At 39.7% G+C, this 27,995-nt stretch overlaps 2 protein-coding genes across 9 annotated transcripts in view; one reads left to right on the top strand and one right to left on the bottom strand.

Moving 5' to 3' along the window:
* The window catches only part of LOC118429124 (CCR4-NOT transcription complex subunit 3-like), a gene marked incomplete at its 3' end in the record, with an annotated part of 31,448 nt that extends 23,028 nt beyond the window's left edge, over positions 1-8,420 (bottom strand). For all 6 annotated transcript variants that reach the window (XM_035839512.1, XM_035839515.1, XM_035839516.1 and 3 more), the window contains 3 exon segments: positions 3,929-3,996; positions 7,953-8,026; positions 8,233-8,420. In XM_035839512.1, coding sequence (XP_035695405.1) covers positions 3,929-3,996; positions 7,953-7,977 — 93 coding nt within the window.
* A 1,080-nt stretch (positions 8,421-9,500) lies between these two features.
* On the top strand, positions 9,501-25,532 carry LOC118429142 (centrosomal protein of 131 kDa-like). 3 transcript variants are annotated; one of them, XM_035839551.1, is made up of 24 exons: positions 9,501-9,677; positions 10,788-11,009; positions 11,453-11,646; positions 12,040-12,157; positions 12,602-12,761; positions 13,428-13,650; positions 14,109-14,310; positions 14,626-14,898; positions 15,335-15,515; positions 15,982-16,102; positions 16,536-16,614; positions 17,102-17,293; positions 18,335-18,460; positions 19,044-19,150; positions 19,510-19,606; positions 20,026-20,243; positions 20,545-20,598; positions 20,779-20,950; positions 21,797-21,851; positions 22,004-22,172; positions 22,444-22,615; positions 23,000-23,196; positions 23,912-23,972; positions 24,479-25,532. In XM_035839551.1, exons 2-24 carry the CDS (start codon positions 10,797-10,799, stop codon positions 24,548-24,550), a joined length of 3,456 nt encoding a protein of 1,151 aa, XP_035695444.1. In that variant the 5' UTR covers positions 9,501-9,677; positions 10,788-10,796; the 3' UTR covers positions 24,551-25,532. The 3 variants fall into 3 exon arrangements, with proteins under 3 accessions (XP_035695444.1, XP_035695445.1, XP_035695443.1); XM_035839552.1 differs by lacking the exon at positions 21,797-21,851 and adding an exon at positions 18,040-18,108 and having other exon boundaries at positions 18,404-18,460; positions 21,949-22,172; XM_035839550.1 differs by lacking the exon at positions 21,797-21,851 and having other exon boundaries at positions 21,949-22,172.
* The last annotated feature ends 2,463 nt before the right edge of the window (positions 25,533-27,995 follow it).

The raw sequence follows: 27,995 nt of genomic DNA, 5'->3' as shown, positions 1-27,995 counted from the left end.
TAGAAATACTAAAATGAAAGCCGTGCAAGTACTGTAAATGCATTTAAGTTCGCAGGGATTTAATTTCGTGGTAGCGGGAAAAGGGACTTTTCGCGGTGGATTTAAGTTCGCGGTAACACCATAGACTGCAGTCTAATACCATAATAGAAAAATGTTCGCGGTGGTTTTAAGTTCGCGGTGAAGTGGTCACCACGAAAACCGCGAACATTAATCCACCGCGAACATTTCTGCATTTACACTAAATTACAGTATTTCCTGGTGTCTACCTGCACCTACATGTTAGGTACACAGGTCCATGTATTTATATGGGTTTACATAGTGTTTCATGATGAGGACTTGTACTAGCTTCATTGATTGTTACCACCTATGATTAGTATGATGTATGAAGGAAATAATGGCAATGAATTCTGAAAATATTTCCATATGATCAATACTTCCTAAATACAGAGTGGTATAGGTAAAATTTGCCTGATGCAGGTAATTTCCAATGTTACCTGTAACTGTGCAGGTATGCAGAAAAGGATTTTGAGCCCTGAATAAAGATTTCTTTCTCTCGCAAAGTGGAAGACAGGACCGTGGCCGAGTCAAACACGGATTACTTTGATGGCACCCAAAGGAATGAAGGTATCCCAAGTGAAAGGGAAAAGCAGTAGATTAATCCCTATTTTTGGCATCCCCTATTTTTTAGTTATCTAAAATCTATACTTTCTACAGACCAGGGTTACCTGCAATTGTCTTATGCTTTTTTTCGTTCCCCATTATTTTAGGTTTTGTTATTCACCAAGATACGTCAGGACTTCAATCAAGTCTTGCACATAACCATTGGGTGTAATCTCAATATGTACTCATGTTATAACTTATAAACTCAGTTGTCTTGCATAAACACAATGTTAAGGATTAAGGATCTGCAAAATTGAAGGTTGTTTGCATGTTTGAGAAAAAAACTATATTCTTGCACCTAGGTGCCCACAAGAGTATACCTCACTTTTTATACATCTACGACAAAACACAAAAATGCTTTCTACCGCAGCTGCTCCATTGTATAAGAAGATTCAGGGCTTGAAATACTATTTTCTGCATACCTGTACTGATGCAGGTAACATTGAAAATTACCTGCACCAGACAAATTTTACCTGCACCACTCTGAATTTAGGAAGTATGGATCATACTAAAATTGTTCATTAACCATTGCTTTCTTTGTTTCTAATAACAATCCACATAGTATATATCATAGGACATTTATGTATAAAAACCAGTACATGGACCGGATCAGGTTAGGTGCAGGTAGACACCAGAAATACCTGCACAGTTCCAATTTTACCTGCACTAACCTGCATATGCAGGTGGTATTTCGAGCCCTGAAGATGATTACCGAAATTGCCCTTTTGACTATAACCTGAGCTGAACTGCCTTCAATGGGTTAAGGCTCATTAAGAGCGACCAAACAAAAGCCTACATGACGTTGCAATTACAGACCCTGCAATCTGACTAACAAAAGACTACACACATTAACAGCTCTGCCCTCACAAGTGGTAGAACTGGACTTTCCTGGGTTAAGTGGCAATCGCACAGAGGCTGCCGCACATTGTAATCTCCAGGCAGATTTACCAGTGGCATAAGATGGTATCAAAGCTGGCTAAGGAGTACAGCTGACCAAAGGGAGTCATCAGCCTCCGGTAGCCAATGCATGTGCTCCTGGGCCGGCTTCACTCCTGTGGCAGCTTTTGATACTATCTTATGCTGCCGCAGGATCTGCTTGGAGATTACCACGTTGGAGGTGTTTCTGCATCCAAGCGATTTGACAGAACAGCTCAACTAATTTCATTGATAAAAAATATCTTTATATGCTTTGTGTGTTTCGTTGTCTTGTAGAATCGATCCATCCACAGCTCCTACAAGGTCCAAGCACACACACACACAAATGACCAGACACCAAAAACATAGCCTTCTTGATGGGGATAATTATGCAAAATGACATCGAATGGACCAAATCTGCCCATGATTACTGTATTTATTGGCCGTAGACACTGATAATGCCATTTGCAGAAGCTTTGATTCCGGGGGCATCACAGCTGCTTCCAGGCGAAGGAGTCTAATCCAATCTAGTGACCCAACATTAGGGGCTAGCCAAAACTCTTTGTGATTGGCCAACATAGACGCCTACAACGTCACAGTCATCAGATTCAGAGACAGACAGATATTTGCAAATGATAATGTGCCCCCCAAACGGCCTCATAATTCTCTTGGGATTTCTAATGATTGTCATTTGCTATGATTATGGAATAACTTAGAACTGCTTTGCCACATCCATGCACCCTTTTAGTACATCATTTATAAACGTATATGAAAATCATATTGAGCAAATCGAAACATAGCTTGCTTTAAGCTTTTCCTAGATTTTTTACGACAAGACAGCTATAAAAAAAACACACAGTGGAAGCCGCTTATTAGGGAAGGCCATTTGCCAGCTGAATTTTCCCGACTAACCGGCGTTCCCGATTAAAAGATATTGCTCGAAATGACCCGAGTGGGGATGGGGGAGGGGGGCATCGGTAAACGCATCGCACGTATTGACACAAAGAATACAAACGCAATCATTTCTACCACAAATAATCATGTCCATAATTTAATTAAACTCCATAAATATACTTATTAGCCACTTTCGGTGTCAAATTTATCTTTTATCGGTGATATTGTTATGACATTTTAGTGTCGAAGAACGAATCTCGTCTGTAGTATCGGCTTGAAGAAAACAAAGAAATTGACACTGCTAAAACACGTTAAGCTACCGAAAAAAACGAGGTACATATGCAAACGTATTCTAAATTTGCCAAATGAACAAGTGTTTTGATTAATAGAGAACTGATCAATTGTACAGTGCACGCGCGCGTAAGCGCTTACTAACGTTACGTAAGATTTGTCGACATGTGATACACAGACGAAAAACATCGCTACGTTGTAGGACGAAAACGCTCTTGGTTTTCAGACAAACTTTATGTACTACGCAAAAATACTCATGACTAGCGCGTAAATAAACAGTTAATCTTCATATCTACAAATTTTCCAGTTACGATGTCCACAGATTACACTGAAATTTTGCAACAGCCGACAGCGTCATTTTCAAAACATTTCCATCACGAAAACAAAGATGGCGGACGCAGCGTCATGTGTAGTATCCCATGATTCCCTGCGGTATCCGCCGGGCCGCGCGCTAGCGACGTAAATAATTGAATAGAAATCGCGCCCTTTTGGGACTCAAAACAGACAGTTTCCATACTTTTGGCGATCTGATGTCTTTATACGGGAAAATTTTGGTTCATTCTTGCTGATTCTGGTGATTTGTTTGGCATATTTCGCGTTGTAGTTATTATGCGTTGTAACTTGATTTTTTTTTCCCGATTAGCCGATTTGTGCTTTGCAAATATGGGGTGCTGTATACAATGGCGCCAATGGGAAATGGTTTTGGATTTCAGAATTCTTTGCAACTAACCGATTTTTGCGATAAAGCGTATTGCAAATAGCTGGTTTCCACTGTACTTTGTACGCTTGGACAAATACACACTGAAAAAGGTTCAAGTATACTGCCTTGCTTTGCAGTGTTCTAACCCTCAGGTACATATAGCATTCCCTTCTCCATCACTTGACAGAAAGGAAATTGGTATGTTGCTAATGCAACTCAGAAAATACCAAAATTGGTTGGAATCACACCAGAACAAGAGTCTATTTTTGCTGCGGAATTTGAGATGGAGGAAAAAGCTACCAAGAAGAACCCTGGTTCTAACAGCAGTGACTCTAGTCACCAATGAAAGGCAGCATATCACGCTGTCTGAAACATTTGACAGTATCCAAATTTCATCCAGTTGCTTGAGCAACTGTTAGTCAACTTATTACCTGGATGTCTACCATCAAAGACTTCTCTGTGACTCACCTTTTGCCAGATGTCTTCAAAGGTTTCTACACCTTCACTGACCTTCTTCAGGCATCTCTCGATCTCACCTGAAAAAAATAATTGGAGAAGAAAACACTTTAATGGAAGAACTTTCCTTCAAGACACGTGTACATGAAAATGAAACTGGGTATCAAAACAGCAAGCCGCATGTGCAGTGGCAGAGCTCAAAATTTTACAACACTAGTAGCTATACATGTAGCTCAGAATACTCAAGCACAAAGTCTTTTCAGCCAGCAAAGTTGCAAGTTGTTGATACTTTTTCCCCATCAAATTAGCTCTTTCTAAGTACACTTATAGATGTGAAATAACTTTCAATCCTTCCATAGCAATTGATTATATGCGAAACAGTCCCCAAGAGAGAGATGTCACATGCATGTATATGAATCGCACTAAAAATTGTTAATTAAAGACGACATAAAATCTTAATGTTATTGAGGGCTGGGTGATCTGTATACCAAAATAGCATAGGAACATGAATAAATTCATAATATTGCCAATCCTAAGACATATATTTGGGCCAAATCCAGCTGAGATCCTCATCACTTTTGCATCAATTGTCAAGCAGTGCTATAGGCTAATTCAGTTATGTATGCCATAAACAACGGCTTCTAATCACATTGCATAGATAATATTTTCCATCATTAAGTATTACAGTACTTTCCATTTATCATATGTGCTGATACAGACAGTATACATAATTATTCATTCATGCTAATTTTTCAAACACTTGGATCCAGTGGTAGGGTTCAAAATACTTTTGTTTCTTTTTCTACAAAATATTGTAGATGATAATCACGATAATAAGCCTACAAATTTTCATGTCTCACTCAATCTTACAATTTTTTCTATAGTATTATTTGCTGGCAGCAGGTGGTTCTTACAAGCTCCTTGGTGTTTGGCGCATTTTGACGAACAGTCCAACAGCATAAAAGCTATTTATGCAAAAATGCTTCAAGACCTAGGAATCACACGATATTAAGCTCTTCTCCTAAATCCAATACCAGCAATTACAGTAATACCAAGTCATGTCTCCAAGGAGTATATTGTCATCCATGACTACATACTGTAACATCTCATCCATACATTTGGATCATCAAATACTGTCGTTGTTATATAATGTCACTAATATTTTGTATATTTTATTATAGTGGTATTTATTATTTTGCCCTTTTCTCCATATTGCAATATGATGTTGTTATCTGTCAGTTTTACTTATCTAGGGAAAGGTTCTTTGCACTACAACTTTTCTTCGTCTACTTATATAAGTTATATTATTAAAAATTATACAAACAGTCAATCAAAAAAGACATGACGGAAAAGAATGAATTGGTTAAATCTGTGAACTAGCTTGACCATTCAATTTTGAGTATCCTACCAAATGCATATTGACAGAATAATACCATTTTCATTTCTATCAGATCCTGCACAAGAAAGTCAATTAAGCTGTCAACGATAGAGGCAAAATATCTGATATACTGTCCTGAATCTGATCCATCTGGGATGTCCCTTCACAAAAGATCAAACAGTCTTTGAAAGTTTGAATACAGAAAATGCAAGATCCATAATTGTCCTGAATTCTGGGATTCACCAACCGTTTGAACACTGTTCCTACCTTCAAGATTTTTCCCTCGTAAATCTCAGTACATCTAATTGCATGGTTATTCTTAGGGTTCAAGAGACTTGGACTGTTAAAGATGTGATTGTATGTATGCTTTTCTTCAGCAATTCTAAAGGTTTAGTATTCGATGCTAGAGAACAAACAAAATCATTATGATCATCCTCAGACAGGTGTACATTAGGTCCTTAAAATCCTTGGATGGTGACAAGAAGATATATTGATCCTAAGACTTTTCTTTTGTCCATGTCTCGTGGATGTACACTAGAGGGTACCAGTACAAAACTGTTTTTTTCTTGTTGGGCTGTCAGAAAAATCAGTGGACCGGAGTTTGGACCGATTAGAAAATGAACAGATTATCGTGAGGCATCCACATGTTTGGGAGATTGGTCCAAGAAAATAACAAGAACAAAGTAGAGGAGAGTTGATAGTCATTTCTATCATTATAGTATCAAGTTTCTACCTTCTCACTTGGTCTAATTTTAACAGAGGCAGTAATTAGTGTCATTCATATGAAGATAAAATTTTTAAATACCATCAAACAGATTCTTTTGTAGCAAAATGGACCACTGTTTTCTGAGTATTGCTCCTTCACAAGTTTTCACAGACAACCAAGTCCAGGTCCAGGTCGGGACCTGACCTTTTGGACCTGAACCGTACCTGTGCCTGAATTTTTTGTACTGATGCCCACCCCAGTGACCACTATAAAGTGTAATGCACACCACAGAACAGTCTTGAAGTGACAGTAACAAATTGACAATTGGCAACTGGACAACCTGTTAAATTCTTGGCCCTGGACCAAATCTCTTTTTTTTCCCTGATGACACAAATATCGCCATAGAACTGCATAACTACATGATGTGGTACTCTGGTAGAAGCTAAATTTACAACACTGCTCTTTACCTACATACACCTGGTACCAAGCAAAGCAATGCAGGAAATATCAGCAGTATTATTTCAATTCCTTTGGCTTGCCCACATCGTACATGTCTGGTCATTCCGAGGCTAGTGAGAAATTTAGCACGATAAAATCATAAAATTGATTATTCGATGGAGAGAGATTTGGCTACTTAATTACTTTTTACAAATTTGCTGGCGGTACAATAAATGCTTCACCAAAAAAAAAAGAAATCTTACAGCAAGAATCAATAGTTTTAGGATTTTCCCCTTATCTGTCCCAAGGGACAAATCTTCCCAGCGAAAGTGTCGACACGGGTTTATTTTACATGAAATGCCAAACATTTTGAAAAGCCAGTCAAAGTTCTGAGAACCACACAAAGAAACATGTCACAACTGACGTATTAACCTCACCAAGATCCTGGCAAGGAAATGTAGCTAAATCTAGTGAAATCTGGAAAAATTAGCCGAGTCAAAGGACCAACATGCATTGTATAACCAAGAAGCTTTTATCCTAGTACTTTCATCCTTACATTTTCAACATTTCAGGCTGTTGTGAAAGTCTGGGATAACAATAGAAAGTATTTCACACATTGTAGAGACTGTAACACTACTAACAGTTAGTAACACACAAGCTTTTGTTCTTGCATCACCGCAATTGTTAGTATTCACAAAGATTATTCAATCAACATTCTGACATCCAACATATTCCTACTATATTAAAAATAAACATATGTGACATCGATGGTATCATATTTCTATGCCAAGCCCCCCCTCCCCACTCCAAAAGGAAATAGTATCCCTGCAGTCAAAACACAGGAAACAAACACCTTGTTTACCCCATGGAGTACCCTATCCAGTCACCCCTACTCACTGCCTAAAATATTCATGACTGAAGCCTTTGGCATTGGCCATATTTTCCCTAGTTATGTATAACAACAGGACCACTGACCAGAAAGCACACCATCTGAAACATTTCCACCAGCACACTTCTGCTTTCACTATCTAGTGTGTATCATAAATCCATCATGATATGAACCTGGCTATTCAATTTGGGGATTTTGAGGTGAATGTAGGTTGTGTATTTTTAAGAAATTCAGTTTATCGACAATAAAATCACAGTAATCACCTGTACCTAGGAGGGGTGGGGGGTACTCAGACAAATGAAGTTAAGTTCATATTTCTATAAAGCACCAGACCATTTCAAAGCTTCGTGTCAATCAACACGCTCAACGATGTGCGACGTAACCGTTTTCTTTTGTGCAAAAAAGAGAAATAATTTTAGGCGTGAAAAATCGGCATGTTTCGCCTGCATTTTGCAAAACATGCCCTGAGAATTGCACAATCTGTATGTGACAGCCTAACTGATAACGTTACAGTAACCGTTCAGCAATGGAGAAGATGGGGAAGGGGACAAATCCCGCGCGGGCCCCTCAAAAATCGACCAATCCGTTGGCAAATTTGAAAGCCCTGGTAAGGATAAGGACTTACCTTGCAATTTCCTTTTGTCCGCCATCCTACGCCTTTCTCCTCAGGACTCTCAGTATCATACTACAAGGCGCAGTCTGGGGTGGAAAAAGAAGAAACTACAATTATTTTCGCTGACGGGCCCCACGAACAATAACAAACTTACACCATCGAAAGCCCTCGCGTTCGGGCATATAATGAGCCACAGGAGCATCTTAGAGCCACAAACGTGGAATAAATAAACAGGTCAAAGACTAAAGACCAAATTTAGAGACACAAATGGAGCCAACATAACGACAAGTACATTTTTAAGGAGATATTCGTGCAATGGCTCGGCCACTGGCTCCTGATTCAAGATGGCTGCCTTCTTTCTACGCGACCGCTTTGCGTCTACATGAGGCAACAACCATCCGCTGGACAAGGAAAAGAATATCGGACATAATCATCTCAGGAATAAATTTATGATCTAATCATTTTAAAACGTGTGTTATCTTTATAATTTCTATGATATATTGGGTATGAATATTGTTCGAAATCTCAAATCGGCCGCAAGGTAAGGTGTAGAACTACTTTTGCTCGGAGTGACGCAGTATAAATATCGCTCCGCGGACTGAAGGTGTATGAAATGCGATGCTGACACCATACCTAACGTTAGCTCAATATGATGGAGGACGCTTTATCAATGGAAAGCCGTGATATTCCGAAAATACCAGGGAAAATGGGCGTCAACCTGAAGTGATAATCAAACTAAGCCCATCTCAAATGAATAAAGTGCTGGCTAATTGTGTGTAACATTTGAATGAGAAAATTTCACCTGCACCTGACCACTCACCTTCAAGGTGTGCTCTCAGCATTTTTTTGTAAGTTTATTTCTTTAAGTTAAATCTAGTTTTAAAAGTCATCACAAAATATGGATGACATTTGGAAGTGTAACCTTTTTGTCCTAATTGAGAGACAAAAGTTAAAATACAATTTTACAGAATATTTGTAATGGAAATTTTTGAACGTAGTTTGATTACTTAGCATCATTAAGATGCATAACGTTTAAATTAATCCATCTGATCAAGAAATCGTTATTTCATTAATCTTATACAAGAGAATTAACGTTAACACTTGGCTATCTTTTAGCAATTGTGTAAATGAATGCTTTAATGACAAACAGTGAGTGAGTGATTGACACCTCAGTGTTTGTAACAAGTTGATATTTCCATAAAAGTGCCCTATTGTCTTGACTTTTATCTGCTCTATTTGAACAATTTTGATTTTGTTAAATTTGTGGATTGTGTTATACGGCTTGACACAGAGAGTCAGAACTTCAATGTAAAAAAGAGCCAAAGTTGGAGGCTAACATCTTATAACATTTCAAAAGTGCAAAATAGCACCTGATTCAGTGTTTTCTATAACGTTAACGTTACATCTTTATTTTCAATCTAACATTACCCTAACTACACAACATCATAAGGAGTGTAAAATATTCGTGTCGTTGCTATTCTCATTTCAAATTGTCCTTAATATTGGCACAACTTTATGTACCCGTTTTATGAAGGCAGTCTTTCTTGTTGATGGAAAACAGGAAACTGACAAAGTATCGCCTTAAGACCGGTGCATGATGGGTAATTGGTCAGTGCGCAGGCCTGAGATCCTGTACACAAAATTTGTTTGTCGCGCGTTTTGTTGAGTAAATTTGTCGATGATTCCAGCTTTCTTCTGCCGGGGGAAGGGTTCGTGGTGAAGCAGCTTTCAGGAAAGGTAACGCGTATATTTGTGTATCTGGGGTTTCAATTAACGTTACTGTCGTCGGTGGAAACGATAGAAACGGCGAGTGTTTTGTTGTGAGTTTGGTGTGTGATGGGAGGGGGGCACTTTGTTTTCTAGGTTCGATATACGAAAACTAAAAATCCTTTCGCCGCAACAGGGCGTATAGTTTGTCTAAAGAAACTATACTGGACAGCAAAAGCTACAAGATGTCTTAAGCTACAAGTTATGTGTTCATGAGCTATGTACAGGCATTTATGTTTGTTTATACTAACGTTTGTACTTCTAAATTGTGACAGATAACGAACCTGTACTTCTATTTTCTTTGATCTCAGATTTTGAAAGCTAAAACAGTACTTTACTGACTTAGCTGATTGTTTAGAAATTGTGTTGTAGTGCATACACATCAGGTGAACTGCTTTTAATCACAAATTATGACCCACTTTATGAATATAAAAAGAAATTTGTCACCTTGATGAAAGGTTTTGACTTGTTGATTTGATTTGTTCCTAACGTTTAGACACATATCCTGTACATCTCACATTGAGTTTGAAACATTACTGGTTTCTTTTGGATTCAACAATTATGCATAGAGCAATAATGTTTATTTTCCCGTGTTATTATCAGCAAAACTGTCCATTATGGACTAACAGGTTCTTCAGTAACTGTCAGTGGACTAGTATATATTGACTTAACCTGATGTATGCCAGTGCTGCCACTAAAGCAGCTCTGTGATTGTGAATGTACTACTGAAAATACATGGACACTGATGCTATATCACAAAATACTAAATTAGATCATACTGACAGTACAGGGCCCAGTTTTAAAGAATTGAAAACTGTTAAAGTTACAAGCTAATTCATCTAATACAATCAATCTTCCACAGTCACTGACTCTCAAAGATATTTGTTTTGAAAGCTGTAATATTTATGATCACTTAATTGAAGTTTCACAGTATCTGATTCAGACTCAATCAGGATCAATTAATGGTGATTAAGATTTAAAAGGCAATATAAACATACGCTATTGCACAATAAATGCCATACATGTTTATTGCTCTAAACATAGTTGAGTAGTTCTACAGTATTTATTTTTTCTCTCCAGCTCTCCAAGATGCCGAGTCCAAAGAAAGCCAATGCGGAGACTCCCCGCGGGAGTGACCTTGACCTGAGTTTGACCGGGTCACAGCTGTCCATGGTGTCAGGGAACAAACGTTTGGGGTCATCGTCCCAAAGACCAGGGTCGGCAGCAGCACACAGACCTGGCTCTGCTAACGTAGCAGGCAGGCCTTCTACTGCAGACTCCAGGAGGGGGAGGGGAACTATGGTAAGACGCTGTTGCACATCATTGAAAACAAATCAATCTGTACAACTGGGTTTAGGTATGGAGATTACAATTCACTTCCGGACGTTTTGATTGACGTCCATCACTCTTCTTCAACGTCAGTAGAATGAAATGGAGAAATCTCCATATCTTGTCCAATTAGCAGTTGATTTTCCTGCTTTAGTTTTTGTCTTTACCTTAATAAATCCACTTCAACACAGGTTGTTGTACTAGGAAGTTGGCTGGAAATCTTGTTTTGTATAAAACTGACTTTCTAGATCTACTACCTAATACATGTACATCTGTACTGTGTACCATCTTTTAAGTCTAAATACCATCAAGTTGGACATTGTCATCTAGTAGATGCAATTCATGCTAAAACTTGATACCTAATTGATTTTTGATCATACAGCCCAAACTCCAACTGTTGTTGTTTTGCTTTCCAGAGTCAGACTGTCAATGGATACTCCAGTGGTGCTCAGAGGAAACACAGGAGAGCTGGCAGTCACAACCCAGCTGTAGACACCCAGAGAAGTAACACCAGTGAGAGCAGTGGCAGTACAGGACTCACTCCGGTGGGGAGGGCACAGAACCTCAGACGACCTGCTTCAGCCAGCAAACTCACACATTCCAACCCTAGGTGAGGGTGTAGATGATACACTACTGTAGAAATCTGTCATCAAATCTGTTAGAAAGGTGTTTCTGGTATCATCAAGGCACACAATGATAGCAGATTTCACCCCCTCTGTGGGACATACAGAAACTACACTACTCCCTCTAGCATCTAGCATACAGAAACTCCACTGCTCCCTCTGTCATAGCATACAGAAACTGCACTGCTCCCTCTAACAGAACATACAGGAACTGAACTGCTCTCTCTAGCAGAGCATACAGAAACTGCACTGCTCCCTCTAAGTTCTAACAGAAACTGCTGTGTAGAAACATACAGATGCACATCAAAAAGATTACTAGTAATGTAGAATTTATAACCAAGATATGAAAGAATAATGCATAATGTACTGTCTGTTTTCAGGACCAATGACACAGGTGATGACTTTCTGTCCCTGTTTGACACCCCCAAGGTGAAGAAACAGCTCAACAGAGACAGGCCTCCCTCAGTGGGGGCCGTCAGAGTCCTGCCACCAGGAATAGTGAGTACTGGCACATCAAATCTCTAGACAAAACCCCTGGTGCCTGTTTGCCTGCTCATCTGTCAAAAAAATTGACAGGAGAATCCGAGGGAGTGCTTATATGTCACTTTTGTTGCTTTTTAGGGTATCAATCCAGGACCTGTCTCTCTGTCCTGGGTCCTCCTTGTTGGGACAGACAAAACTTTTACCCTGACAGTCCAGAGAATTTGAACTGCGTGAATTGATGAAATATGTTTTTGTAAGCATATTAGAATGACAGATTTAACAAAGCTCTCAAACAATGAGGATGGGATAAAGCTAAATCTGGAAGCAGCTTTGGTGTTAACATAGTCAGTGCTGTTGTCTCATTCTAATGATGAAAAGCAAAGATTTGCAAATTTCTTATCCAAAAGTATCTGTGTTGTGTTCTTGTGATGTGAATTTAAATGTTAATCTCTTTTCCAGCCTGAGGGTAGCCCTTTCAAGATCCCTCTGACAGACAGAACTGACAGCACCCTTAATAGTGAACGGTCCCCTCCAGCAAACACTCTCAACAGTGAACGGTCCCCACCAGCCAAGCAGCTGAACCTCCCCAACAATGCCACTGTTACAAGGGGCGCTCCTGGTAAGCTTCCAGTTGCACTGCAGGTTGCAAAAATTTACATCTCAAAGGGACACAAGCTGATGTGTTAGCTGAAGGGTGGTTATACCGGCTATATACCTTACAATAGATACAGATACAGACAAGACAAGAAATTATCAAAAATTAGTCTTGAAAAGGAAATGTCTTTTTGCTCAATGTATGCCTTTCATCATTTGGTCAATGAGTCTGCTCGACAGCCAGTTCAATTTTTTTTCTCTGTCCTTTTATCACCCTCTTTACCAAGGTAGACTGTTGGAACCACATTTGTATTGGCTTTAGTATGGGGTTAAGCCTAATAGACAAGGTTAACAAGACAATTGTATTGTCTACTACCGGTAATGCAACACTGACAGGTCACATATATCCTGGATATGCCACCCGGAAAAATGTGTCCAAAGAGATCTCCAAGTCCAACACAACATCTTCCAGTATAACCTGTGCATCCTACGGTAGCATAAGATTGTATCAAAAGGTGCCAGAGTAGTGAAGCCGGCCTAGGGGTGTGTTTGGCTACCGGAGTGGCTGATGACTCCCTTAGGCCGGCTGTACTACTTAGCAAGCTTTGATACTGTCTTATGTCACTGGTGAATCTGTCTGGAGATGACCTGTGTATATCCATTTGTCATTCTATCACTATCTTTTCTACAGCTGAAGCCAATGTGTTGAGAAACATTGGTGCATCAGCGCATGGAGCATCAGCAGGGGCAAGTCCGACCAGCCCACCGGCCAACCAGGACTTCTCCTTACCCCGTCCCAAACAGGGCAGCCCCCCGGGAAGGCGTGGCGTTCCCAAGACGATCAGTAAGGCCGAGGCGGAGCTGTACATCAACAGGGTCAACAAGGCGGCCACGAGGATACAGCGCTGGTACAGGTAGGGAAGAAAGGGACTTTTTTTACTGCTGAGGTCTTGTTGTCTTGCATCCACTGAGCAAGAAAAGTGCTACAGTCTGTCACTTGTCTACTTACAACCATTAAAGCAGAAAGAACCCTCAGAGTCATAGAGTTGATGTAATATGCGTGTTCCACCTGAAATGTTGTTGAAGTTTTCCTACATCAGTCAAGTGGTGAGCACTCAAGGCTTTCAATACTTCATGCAAAGGCAAACTTTAAGAAAATTGTGAAACTACAGTTGGAAAATGACATTGTTTGGAACAGAGTGTTATGGCTTTATTTACATGAACATCAACAAAAATGATAGAGAGGAAAGTCTGTTTATATTCATAGATGTATTATGGTTTATAGGTAATCACGCTGTTATGTGCATATAATAAATATCAGATATTTGGGCACTTCTATTTCTAAGCGTGCACTGTATGTTTATACTAATAGAGCATGTAAAGAAAGGGAGCAGAGAGACAGTGAGGAGACGGTGAAACGACTGCTGACACAGAAGAGAGAGGAGAGGGAGGAGATGATGAGGAAAGAACAGAACAGGAGAATGCAGGAGATGGAGGACAGAAGGAAACAGGAGGAAGAAAAGAGAAGAAGGAGGGAGGAGAAAGAGAGACAGGCCAGACAAGCAGCCATTCAGGTTTGGTTCATCCCCCAGTGTTTAAGTGTAAATAATTCTTTGTTTTAGACCTGCATTTGCCTGTTCCACTCTATTAGTATCATATCCCATGTCAATGACCGCACAGTGAGTGTGTGCGGACTTGGTCATTCATTTTATGCAATTAACTGTTTATAATGCAGAAATTTGAAATGAAATGGTTTAGCCCAAAATTTACATAATATTTCCCAATCCTTTCTTGAGATAAGAACTGGACAGGTATACTGAGGCCTGTACTATCTCCTTTCAATAATTCTTGATATTTTGAATCATTCTACATAATTTTTAAACCCTCAGGAGCTACAGAAAAAGAGGGAAGAAAAACGAGCAGAGCCCAAACAGAAGCCCGAGGGAGAGATCACGTTTCTACAGCCCAGTGGTAAAGTCACAAAAAAGGTGTCCAGACCAACTTCAGCAAAACCCAAGGTGAAGACCAAGAAAAGGGCGTCGCCCGTGAAAAAGGCAGGTTCTGAGAGCGATAGCGAGATAACGGAATCGGAGGTCGGAGCATCACCACAGAAGAGACCCGGCACATCCAGTACCATACGCAAGGTGGACGACATATTCGATGTAAGTCCTGATCAGAAAACATTAGCCTACAAACTGCAAACAACAAAATGTTTAAGATGAAACATACACGGACATAGTCCTGAACTAATTGTATAGGCTAGTCTATTTCAAATAGAGGAACAGTCTAATGTGGGAAAGTAGTTTACTGTAAGTCAAATGAAGAGCAGAGCTAAGTGGATACACCCATCATTTTAAAAGCTGAAATGTCTCACACTTAAACATTGTATGAATAGTGTACTTTAAACACATTTTCAGCTCCATTTTTGTTTTAGGTTTTTATCTCATGTCATCAGTAGAGCAGCTAAGGGTAATGCAGCTATCTAATGTAAATTGATTTAAGCAATTGATTGATTTGTTTATTTATTGATTGATTGATTGACAAATTGATTCTTCGATTGATTGATTATTGATTGGTTGATTGATTCTTTACTCCCAGGAGCCCCAGGGTGCCACAGCAGCCCCAGAGGTTGACACACAGGACGAGACAGACAAGGACGACCTCACCACTCTGACGGACAGCAAGACTAAGACGACCTTGAACGACCTTCTGGACACCATTAAGATGCTTGAGGAGGAGCCTGAGAAGTTCCCCACACCGAGGAAGAGTCGAGCCTGGGGTGAGGGAAAGGGTTCATATACAGTTCATGGTGTGCATTTACACATACAGTGTATTATGTTCAACACGATGAGTTTCATACATGTACGTTAAACACTATTTTTGATTTGAGACATGAGAATGAAGTCATTTTAACAATTATACGTTTATGAGGGTTAGACATTCAGGTAATGACAATTTTTAATAACAACTCAGTCTCTACAACTGGGATAAACTAGATTTACTTCTGGACGTTTCAAGTGACATCCATTGCTCTTCTTTAGCATCACAAGAATGAACTGGTAGAACAATTCAATACAGCAGAACAATTCAATACATCTTACTGAAAAAAAAAGTTGAACATGCCAAACTCACTAACTCATAGGGATTGTATACAAATGTTGCTCATGTGTAAATCATGTTTAGACAGCTCATATGGTAAGACAAAGTGAACCGATGTTAATCATTTTACCGATGTGCGACCCCAGGTAGTGATGAGGAGAAGGATAACGGGTACCTGTCATCAGAGAAGCTGGAAAAGCTGAACCAGCCTCCCAGGACTTCCACCAGTGGGTTACCTGGGGTCATGCTCACGGAGGACAAGCTCAGGTCAGAACGCTATTGTATACTATTTCTTATTAATCTATACAAGTGGGAAAATTTCAATGGTATAAATGTAATGGTGATTCATAAATGCAGTGTTGTACATGACTTATACTGGAAGGAGCCAATCCTGTGTATTGAAGTAGTTTTTGGACCTACGTCTTAGATTGATATTAGATGTCCTGTCACTATGTGTACGTTAATACAAAATTTATATTTGAATGCCTATACTTTGCCTGATAGCGCATAAATACAATAAAGATCATTATTCATTGTTATCATTTACAACAACAATAATATTACAGGACTAAGTCAACAGGTTACCTAAGTAGCATTGACAGGATATACACCTTTCACTAGTATCTTCAGAAAGTAAAAAGTCTTGTTTTGTCACAAACTCCTTCTATAACCTAAAATGATGAACTGATGCCTTCCTCAGGTCCATCATGTCCTTCCTGGATGAAGTGGAGAAGGCTGATGATGAGGTCATCAGTCAGGTCACTAGCCAGGTCACAAAGGTTAGATTTCTACCCTCCAATGTTTTACTACTATCAGTTTTACTCCTAACTATTTGTAAATGTTTTGGGTTAATATGACTATGAATTGATACACCTTGTTACAGAAAACATTGCCTTCAGTTTGTGTCAAGTGACTGTGCATTGTAGATGCATCCTAATTTTATTTGAATCTCATGTTCCTGTATATTACTATAGTGAAAGTAGTCTCAAGCCAGCTCAGTTCACAGAAGAGCTAATTATGTGGATATTAAATGTTTTGAACATCTGCTCTCTTGCTGCCCCCCTCCCTCCCCAGTCTGTAGAAAGCACCCCTCATGATGACACCTCTGCAGCGGCGGCACCCTTCCTGCTGGTTCCCTCAGCTGAAGAGATCGCTCAGATGGAGCAGGCCTCATAAATGTTCTGAACATTTTGGTCCAGAGGCAGATTCAATACCAGTAGCTTACTACTTTTTTTGAACATGTACTCTCCTGCCCCCCCTCCCCAGTCTGTAGAGAGCACCCCCCGTGATGACACCTCTGCAGCGGCTGCACCTGTCCTGCTGGTCCCCTCAGCAGAAGAGATAGCTCAGATGGAGCAGGCCTCCGCCACGGCGTCCGAGGTGGCCAGCGAGATGCTGAAACAGCGGCTGGAGCTGGAGGAGAGACAGCGCTCCGTGGCCATGCTGCAGAAGGCACTGGTGAGTCAGGGATTATTTGTTCAAGCAAACAACAAAGTTTCTACCAGGCCATCTCCAGGACAATTCCCATCATCCTAGGAACAGGAGTTTGCTTGTTGGGTTGGACATAAAGTTCACTTTGCAATTAAACAAATCTGACTTTCTTTAGTTTAAGATGACAGAGTTACAAGGAACATGGGCTTCCCAACAATGACAGAAAGAAAATTCAGCCCTCAAGTTTCTAGAGGTTGAGGCCTTGTAATACCGCCATTAGACAATAGGGGGAGCTGCTGATTCACAACCATGCTGCCGAAGGCACTGGTGAGTTGCTGTACTATACTGTAGTGTAGTTGCTGTAGACAACCCTCAAGCTTCTGGAGGTTGAAGCTTTGTAATGCCGCTATTGAACAACAGGGGGAGCTGCTGATCCACAGCCATGCTGCAGAAGGTGCTGGTGAGTTGTGCCAAGCAAAATGTGAACACTGGTGAGTTAGGCACCAGAAAACAGCAGTTTTTACCAGACCTGTTTGTGTGGCTGCAGAACCAGCAGAGAGAGCTGACGATCCGCCATGCGCGGGAGGGAGAGAAGGAGATGAAACATCGGCTACAGGTGCAGAAGCCAGTTTTTTATTAAACATGTTTGTGTGTCCACAGAACCAGCAGAGAGAGCTGACAATCCGCCATGCGCGGGAGGGAGAGAAGGAGATGAAACATCGGCTCCAGGTGCAGAAGCCAGTTTTTTATTAAACATGTTTGTGTGTCCACAGAACCAGCAGAGAGAGCTGACAATCCGCCATGCGCGGGAGGGAGAGAAGGAGATGAAACATCGGCTCCAGGTGCAGAAGCCAGTTTTTTATTAAACATGTTTGTGTGTCCACAGAACCAGCAGAGAGAGCTGACAATCCGCCATGCGCGGGAGGGAGAGAAGGAGATGAAACATCGGCTCATAAAACATGTTTATGTGTCCACAGAACCAGCAGAGAGAGCTGACAATCCGCCATGCGCGGGAGGGAGAGAAGGAGATGAAACATCGGCTCATAAAACATGTTTATGTGTCCACAGAACCAGCAGAGAGAGCTGACAATCCGCCATGCGCGGGAGGGAGAGAAGGAGATGAAACATCGGCTCCAGGTGCAGAAGGAGGAGTACGAGGCCACCATCAAGAGACACCTCGGTTTCATCGACCAGGTAAGACTGTCTAGGAATATTTGCGCAAAAGTAATATTACTCCACATTGCTATTTATTGACCAGGTAAGGCTGGTATGATGGTTAGAACCACATATTTATTACGACACAAGTAATAGAGTAAGATTGTATATTTCAGTGTAAACTAGAAGGTAAGGCCGGTATGATGTTTCGAACCACATATGTATTGAGACACAAGTAATAGAGTAAGATTTTATGTTTCGGTGCAAACTAGAAAGTTAAAAAAATTCCCCAATGACCCAAATCCTGGCAAAGATAAAACTGTCTGCCAAAATTTGTACAAATAAAGCTTATACCACAGTTATCTCCACACAGGTAATACGACAAGATGTTGTGCTTTGGGGAGGAATAAAAGCTTCAAAATCTACTGCCATTTAGATTGCATGTTTATTACAAGTTCGCCATTAAGGTGGTCTCAAAACAGTCTAAAATTTAAACACTCGCTGGAGAAAGCCTGATATGCTATGGCAAAAATCTTCGTCAGAAACAATATACTCTGATGTACTATGCTAAATATCAGCACACATTTTCCTTACAATTATGTATGTCTATGATATCTTCCAGTTGATTGATGATAAGAAGGCCCTGAGTGAGAAGTGTGAGCGAGTTGTGAAGGAGCTGAAAGACATGGATGCCAAGTACAGCAAGAGGATCAAGGAGATGAGCGACAAGTTAGTGGCAGTTTTATCTTGGCATTCTAAAGGTCTTGCAAATACATGGAAACATAGATGGAATGTGTAGAAAAACTCAAAAAGTCTTCAGAAGGGTAGTGATTTATGCCAATATCTTTTAACATTTTTTAGTAGATTGTGACTGTTATGTCTTCTGAAAGCTATCATTTTATTTCAATGATTTTGAGTCATCAGCACTGTTCTAGTATCTACGTTAAAATTTATCTTGGGACAAAAATTTCTTTTTACAATTTACATGTACACAATTACTAGTAAGATCAGAAAACTCTTTTTGTAGATACATGCATCATCAACAAATGAGCAGATTTGTATTGTTACAAAAAATGTTTTTCCTCCAGGCATAATGAAGAGTCACAGAAAATTAAAGACATGCACGCAGCTGCTGAGAAACTCAGGAGAGAGAAGTGGATCGATGAGAAGACAAAAAAGATCAAGGTAAAAAGTCAGAAAAACAGTACGATATGGGATAATCAACCAGAATTTGAAAGGAATGATCTGTTCTATTCTATTCTATTTTCTTTAGCCAGGGTAGCCCAACTCAGTGTATCACACTGCTTTACAGTGGGGCCCTGGATAGGATGATAGGATGATTAATATTCTGATAATCTGTAATTATGTTTTTTTTGCTTTTTTCCTGCAGATTTGCAAAATGTTCCCAAGCAATAAGTTCTTCATCTTTTCTTTCAACTTTATCTTGGAAATTGACGTTTTTTATCAAATTTTCTATACGTGTTATACATGTCTGACTCAGGCATCCACTATTGACAAATTTACAGTAACGCTTTTAACATTGTTATGTGTGCATACCCTTAGATTGACAAGTTTAACTCATGTGTCATTTTGAAACCTGACAGGAAATGACAGTGAAAGGTCTGGAGCCAGAGATCCAGAGACTGATTGCCAAGCACAAACAGGAGATGAAGAAGATAAAGGCGATCCACGAGGCGGAGTTGTTGGAGGCAGACGAGCGAGCGAGCCGGCGCTTCATCCATCAGACTGAGGAGATCAAGGAACAGATGGCCAGGGAGATCGAGTCTGCCTGTAACCGGGAGAGGGAACTGGCTAAGCAGAGGTGGGGCATGAGATACGGTCTGGGTTATCAATCTAAAAGTATCCAGAGGTTATGACAATGTTTAGAAATATTTTCTCTGGTAAAGAAATTTAGAAAAAACTTTTCAGTTTGCTGGTTGAACTTGAAAAAATAATGCGTAGGTTGTGTGAGGTAAAGTTTGTAAGGTGTACTTTTGTCCATTTGCTGCCTGTGCATGGTTACTTGGCTGTGCAGTGACCTTGCAGTACTGATAATGAACACTAGGGGGAGCTGCTGATCCAGTTTGGTACAAATTTGATTCCCTTTTCAATGTCATTTTCAGGTACGAGAAACAGGCAGAACAAGAAGAGCAAGGTTTACAGCAACAAAGAAGAAGGTAAACTATAGTTTATGTTTTTATCTAATAGAATCAGAGAAAAACTTTGAATGCATGAAGTGAATGTCTTATTCGGTTATATGCTCTGATTTTCACAAGGTACTGACTGTAGCATTCACCATGAAAACTTGTCGAGAAATTGACAATTAGATCAGTTGTTTTCCCCCATCCTCATCACAGATTGTATGCAGAAGTTCAGGAAGAGAAGGAGAGAATAGCAACACAGGCAGCTAAACAACGTGCAGAGATCGACAGAATGAAAGAGCAGCTGGAGGAGTCCAGTTCCAAGGCTATCGAGACCATGAGGAGGGAGTATGAGAAGGCACGGGATGAACAGGAGAGAAGACATGCTGTATGTTGGTTCAGTATTTACTGAATAGTAGTGGTTCCTACCTAAAGCCCGGACTTGGAATTGGACCTAAAAATGTTTAGGTCCAAAAAAAACCTAAATGTCCGGAGCCAAGTCCAGACTTGCAAAAAGCTATCTGTCACTTATGTTCCTTTTTTTTATTCTAAACCATCTAAAACCTTCCATAGACAGTGAAATTTGCACTGGACAAAGACAAAAAACATTTCATGTATACACTGGCTGTGTATAATTTGCGTGTATTTTTCACATTGCATTTCAATTCATGCTAACATGCAATTTTATATGCACCATCCCCCCCTCCTCCTCCTCAAAATAGAACAATTTCTAGTGCACATAATATGCAATGATGGGTTCAGGTCCAGACTTTAAGTCCGGACCTGAACCTGAACTGCTGGACCTGAACCTGAATATGAGTTTAGGTACGCACCACTACATTCAGATAATCCTACTATTTCTTTCTATTTTGCTAATATTATTGCTATTTTTCTTAAACTAGACACTGTAGATAGCCAAAATTTACGCCAACACATGAAATGCACACCAACTTTGCAGGCACAAGGCATAACGACAGCTGGTTATATTACAGAAAGACTTGTCACACCTGACCTTTGTATATCTGACTGCAAGCATAGTTAAAGCTAACGGTAGTGAGGATTCTACTACTGATACGTGCCTTTCTATGACACTAGAATTTTTAAGCACCTCTATCCGAAGTTGATAACTCTGCTACTTGTAGTCATGACTTTTTTTTCTTCTTTCTTGAGTTCTTCGTAGTTCTCAGCTAATTTTGTACATCATGCAAACCTAATAATAAGATTGTTCCTGTAGGCTGAAGTGAAACAGCTGGAGGATAAACTGAAGGTGGAGAAGGAAGCCTGGGAGGGTCAAGGCTAGGGTTAGGGTTAGGGTTAGGCCTGCTACAGAAGGGTTAGGGTTGGGGTTACAGTTAGAGTTTACCTTGATGTTTAATGTTTCTGTAGGCTGAAGTAAAACAGCTTGAGGATAAACTGAAGGTAGAGAAGGAAGCCTGGGAGGAGAACTACATGAAGAAACAGGATACCTGGCTGATGCAGAAGGAGCGGGAGTTGAAGGAGAACGTGAAGCGAGACCGAGACAAGGAGATCGAGCTGGTCATACAGAGGCTGGACGAGGACGCCTCCTCACAGAGGGAAGAGGTGGAGAGGGCGGCCGAGAACAGGATGAAGTAAGGACGTAGATTGTTTTGTATTTAATGTATGATAATATACAATATAAATAAATCAAGCAACTGGATGTTGCAAAGAGCAAGAAGACGTTCCAGACATCATGCACCATCTTTCATCTGTAACTGAGAAACATAATTCAGTCACCTAAAAGACATTAGATGCTATCTGAAGCATCTGAATCTTTAGGAAATTTATTCAGTTCCTTGATTTTTATATGTAGAGTTTTCCTATACAACATACGAGCTGACGGCCGTGTGTTTGTCCCCCCAGACGTATGAGAGAGAAGTACGAGGCAGAGATGAGGGAGCTGGAGCGCTCAGAGAGGACAGCCATGGACAAGTACAATGAGATGAAGGCAGAACTTATCGAGGTGGAGGGAGAGAACGCTCGGCTGAAGGGTCTGCTTAGACAGAAGGAACAGGAGCTGGAGGATATCAACAAGGTTACTGCATGTTCTACATCATGTTTTACCAACTTATAAACAACCACATTAATATTGACACTACTAGTTTTCTCAAACAAGCCCAAGGGCATGGCCGAGGGAGCCACCAACTCAAACTACAGCCCCTATTAGCATGAACAGACAAATACAAAATATTCCTTTTTCCCCAAACTGTACCTTAGTGGAACTCCCTGCCTGGCTTGGTCATGACAGCCCCCACAGTTGGGTCCTCTGTGCCAGGGCGGAAACTTCTCCGCCTTAGCCGGGGATTTCACCTTCCCCCAACTTTGCCCCTATTGGGGTTATCTGGAGGTAGTGGCAGATAATACTGCCCCCCCCCCCCTCAATATTCAATATTTATCATCTTTCATATTTGATTGACAGGTGAAAGACAGGCTGACCCAGGAGCGGAACAAGATGTCGGAGGTCATCCGTCAGGAGTTCGCTGACCGTCTGGTGGCCACGGAGGAGGAGAACCGGCGGGTGAAGAACGAGATGTCTGAGATGCGGGCGCGGCACAAGATGGAGCTGGACCGCATCACCAGGGAGAAGGAGGAGGAGATGGAGGAAGTGCACAAAAGGTAGGGAAATTGTTGCTGTTTTGTTGTTAAATTTTTGTCTCTGTCAAATGGATTTTCTAAAGCTATCCTTCATGGAAAGGTAGATGGGGCATGGGAAAGGGGGAGGCAAAAGAAACAATGGACTAGTAACATCTAAGACTGGATGAAAAAAGCTTTGCAGCATCCCTCCCACTGATGGAGGAAGTACACAAAAGGTAGCATTGTTGCTGTTTTGTTGTTTGTTTTTTGTCTCATCATGTATTTTTTCCCTTTGGAAGAGATGGAGGAAGTACATAAAGGGTACTGGTTTTGTTGTTCTTGTGATAATGTTGTTTTTTGCTGCTGCATGTATTTCCTTTCCCTTTGAGGAAATGGAACAAGTAAAGAGATGACTTGGATGTTGTTAAAATTAAGTCTGACTCATTTTTGTTTGTTCTGTTGTTGTAGTTAATAGATGGTGTGTATGTGTTAGCACATGTTTTCCTCTCCCTCAGCTTTGATATAAGTTGTAACTGTTGCAATTCGAATAAAGTCAATGTTAAAGTTCTCTTTGACTTTATTGATTATGTTGAATAAAGTACATACCATATCCAGTGCAAAACTGAATGCCTACCTCGGCAGGGAAAAGTTTAAGAAGCATGGCTTTAAAAAGTTAAGAAAGAATGATATTTCACAGTTTTTCTATTGATATTGTAGATCACTTGTATAACAAATAGTTTGTACTTGCTTCATGCAGAGTAAAGTCAGCCATAGTGAAGAAAGAGGACACTGTAAACCAACTGCGGAAACAGTATGAGGTAGGTTTCTTCACTCAAATGGTAGATTGAAGAATAACTCTTAATTTGTAACAAGCAAATGTTGGCCAAATGATTTTCTATAGCATGCATGTAACATCACAGCTGCCGTGCTGGTTAGTTAAACCAAATAGAGTCAGACCCATACATTGACATGTTAGATTATAACTATAATAATTTCATGTTATAAATCACATTTACCAGCCAACTTCCAGATTTCACCATCCTGCATGTTGTACAAAATGTCAGTCACTTAACTGCAAACTTAACACTGTATTGCGTACCTTAATGTGTATCAGACTGTTTTCAAACTTAGAATGCTTTAATAGAATGATATAGAATGCTTTGCAGTTTACGGAAGAACAAAAAAAGTATATGTCTACAGGAGTGGTCTGAAAAATTGAAACTATTCAAATTCCATTTTGGTGCAGCTGCCATTTTCCCAATGCTACAAATGAGGTTACCCAACTGTTGTTAGAACATGTGGTCTCTGTTTTCCTGCCACACAGGCTGCAGTGAAGAGAGCAGACCACTTGGAGGGGCTTCTAGAACAGCAGAGAAAACAGCTCCTGAAGAAGTAACCCTTACAGCACTCTGTCATCAGCATCTGTCTCCTTTCTTTGTGACTAACACTGTTATTATGTCGCCTGTGTTCTAATGTTAAATCAATATTTAATAAATGTCAATTTCATTGTACAGTGTTATTAAGACTTTGTCTTTAGACAATGACTGTTTTGATTGTCCAATGTCCTCTTATATTCGTTTGTTTCGATAAGGTGTTCGTGAGTTTCTGATGTTGTAAATATTAGGTTTATAAGATTAATAAGTTTCGCTTTTGCGTCTTGTGGCAATCATCTATAGAATTAAACTGTAGCCAAAAGGTTTTTGTTCAAATATCATATGCAGCTGTGGTAACTGTATATAACTCCTATTTCTCATTTTCCTGTCATTGTCACTCTGAAATCCGCATAAGAAACATCCAATGTTTAAAAACATCCGTCCACTTGTCTGTTAGCCTAAGGGTATCCATATCGTTAGAAGTATCCTTTGACAAAAAAACTGGCAGCTTTAAATAGTCATAAGAATTAGTTTATTGCTGTATACTTTTCCCATGACAAATATCATTTATGTTGTCATTTGGCCATTTTACGAGCAAGAGTAAGTTTCTACTTGCATTTGTGATTTAAAAGCTTTATTAGAAGTGTTTTCTCAATTTTTCTTGAAGACTCTAGCAATATGATTCTGATGGATCACTGTCTACTAATTGTTCTTGAATGTAATGTACGGCCTCAATCCTGCACTGGTATAGACATCCTTCCTCTACAAGACTGTCCATTCTACAAATTGGAAAGTGGGTTTACTTGAATCAAAAGTTAACTGTTCTACACACACCTTTAAGTTACTGGACAAGAGTTGATGTCCACATGCTCTGCAGCACCGCAATGCCTTGTGATGAGGGAAAAGTATTTTCAGAAAAAGGAACTTTACAGTCTGTACCTTGAGAAGATATAAACACTAGCATGTTGCACTAAAACTAATATACACTGTCCACAATCTCTTATTCTTGTTATAAACTGGTTCAAAAGCTGAGAAAAAAGACTAGTTATCAGAACATGTCTTATACAGGATAGAGGAGAAATTCTTTGTGCACAACCAGTGTGTACCATGTAAGTACCCACTGGTTGTGTACAAAGAATTTCTCCTCTATCCTATATTCTACCAACCTGATGAAACTATTTTCGGAAGTGTCTTATACATGTATTCCTTTTCACATGTAGTCGAAATGCTGGCTGTGCGTGTACATGCACTACCCATGCAGCTTGTCAAAGATAGCTCTGCTTCATGTGATTTACTTGAATAGGCTTTCTAGGCATACATGTGTGTGGGTTTAATTTTAACTGTTCTCAGAAAACAACGATTGTAATTTAATCTACAATGCCCCGCAAATTAGGAATGTAAGATTGTAATGTAATTTAACCATTGAAGTTAAAAGATAGGGCTTGGTATTGGGTCATAATGCTTGAAAACATTTATTTTTTTTTATTTAGTGGGTTAAGCTCAGTGGTATTAACATTGTCTTTTTTGCCTGGTTGTCTATTGTGGAAAGTAATAGCACAAAGGGGCTTTTCAAGCTCATTTTTATTGGAAATGTTTTATCTATTAGTAAACAAGTCATGACCAAAACACATTAGGGTTGCACTGAATCTCCAAATGTTGGAGAAACACCACTTTGTGCTGAATACAACTGTAATACATTGAAATTAACATGTTTGCCCTACATAGGGACCAAATTAGTTTTTAAGAAGTTACCAATCTGGTAGTATCATAAAGATTGTACAGTAAGTAAGATGAATTCAACCTGATGATACATCAAATACATCAAAACTATTGAAATCCCATGTATAATGTGTGACAATCTCAGTGAAGATTAAATGCTCCAGAAACTGATTTAGCGTCACAACGTTTAATGCCTCTTGATACATGTACTTTGTAGTATCTTTTTTTACGTAAAGTATCAAAATCATACCAATACAAATGTACTAATAAGGAACATGTAACACATTTGTTTGTACACTAAAACATTTTTCTAAGTACACGTTTGACACGTATAATATCTTGTGATTGAAATTAATTACTTGAATGGGTAAAAAGCTGCTTTTTCTGAAAGCCTCCATTACACATGACCTCCCAACCTTCTCCAAACCATGGGTGGGAGTTAGTCATAAGCAAGGTCATCTATGCACGTTTGACCAATTGCCGATGACACGTATCCAGAAGATCACTTCTTAAAAAGATCGGGAGCGGAACAATATGTCTGTATCTCTCGTGAGTTTACATTCTGAAGTAATTGATCATCAGTATTGATCCTGAAGATGGTGACAGTGGACATTGAAAATTTGATTCGTGTGCACTTTTGCGTTGGTGCTTTGCTTTGTACTACAAGGTCATCTGTGGTTGTGAGTTGGTCAGCGAGGTTACCTAAGTCTTCAAAAGTCGTCTGTACCAGTCGACTAAGAATTTCTTCTTTGATGCAATCAAAGGAGCAAACTGTAGCTAGAATAGACTGCATTCCAGGCTACTCCTAACCCAGCACCAACCATCGTTGGGGAGTGGTCAGGAGCAAAGTTGTGGGAAGTTCCTAAATCATAAATGTTTGAATGTTATTTAGGGACGATTTGTTTGCAAATCACAAGACTAGTTTCTTTTCATAAACAACTCTCAATCAGTGGTTAGCTGTACATTTGAATATCTTTCCTACAGGATCTTGCAAACTTTACCATTCAACAAATATCACATACATAGACATGACTTACAGGTTTAGGTCATACACTACAAGGTTTGTGGATCGTTAGACCAATTTTTGGAAGCCTAGGCCATTCTTTTTGCTGATTTTTACTTTCAGTTACTCCTTTTAATTAGCCATGTAATTACAAGATATTCCACATGACACACAGTGCCCAAATATGTACTTCAAGGTTGTGGCTTTTACCTCAATCCTTCAAATTGTAAAAAGTTCTAAGTTATGGACATTGTGAATAGTTGGCATTGTCTTATATTAAGCTATTTTGCCACAATCAAGAGTCTAGGACTATTTCCTAGTCCAGTTTTGAGCCCCTCTAGAACTCAAACTGCTAAAGTGTGGCACACAGCAGACAAGGAACCCTACTGCATCTTTAATCATACATTTCAACTTGAAGTTGAAAACATGAATATAAAATATAACTGCATTACATTATAAAAAGATTTCAAAATAAATTTTCTGCTCTAAGTAATTCTAATGTTGCATGAATATGTGCATTTCAACATAGCTAAAAATGAAAATTACGAACAAAAAATTAATCCATTTACTCACTTTCATTGGGTTTTATTACAAGGCACTACATGTATGTTACTCAAAACCGATCACAGATCAGTGTATTCACATGGTATTTCTAAGAAATGCATAATATGCATATGGCTATTATAAAAGTTGCAACTTTAGGACACATTCAACATCATCTACTTTTTGTGGTATACATGTATACC

Source organism: Branchiostoma floridae, chromosome 13, assembly GCF_000003815.2.
Source record: "Branchiostoma floridae strain S238N-H82 chromosome 13, Bfl_VNyyK, whole genome shotgun sequence".
Lineage (NCBI taxonomy): Eukaryota > Metazoa > Chordata > Leptocardii > Amphioxiformes > Branchiostomatidae > Branchiostoma > Branchiostoma floridae.
Note: the sequence above shows the minus strand (reverse complement) of the source record. Positions and strands in the feature narration are given on the sequence as shown.

Bases quoted from the DNA above. Each gene is read 5' to 3' on its own strand.
- LOC118429142 (XM_035839550.1), top strand. From the start codon at position 10,797: ATGCCGAGTCCAAAGAAAGCCAATGCGGAGACTCCCCGCGGGAGTGAC. The intron at 13,651-14,108 runs GTAGGGAAGAAA...TTATACTAATAG, and splicing joins AGGATACAGCGCTGGTACAG to AGCATGTAAAGAAAGGGAGC. The intron at 16,615-17,101 runs GTTAGATTTCTA...CCCCCTCCCCAG, and splicing joins TCACTAGCCAGGTCACAAAG to TCTGTAGAGAGCACCCCCCG.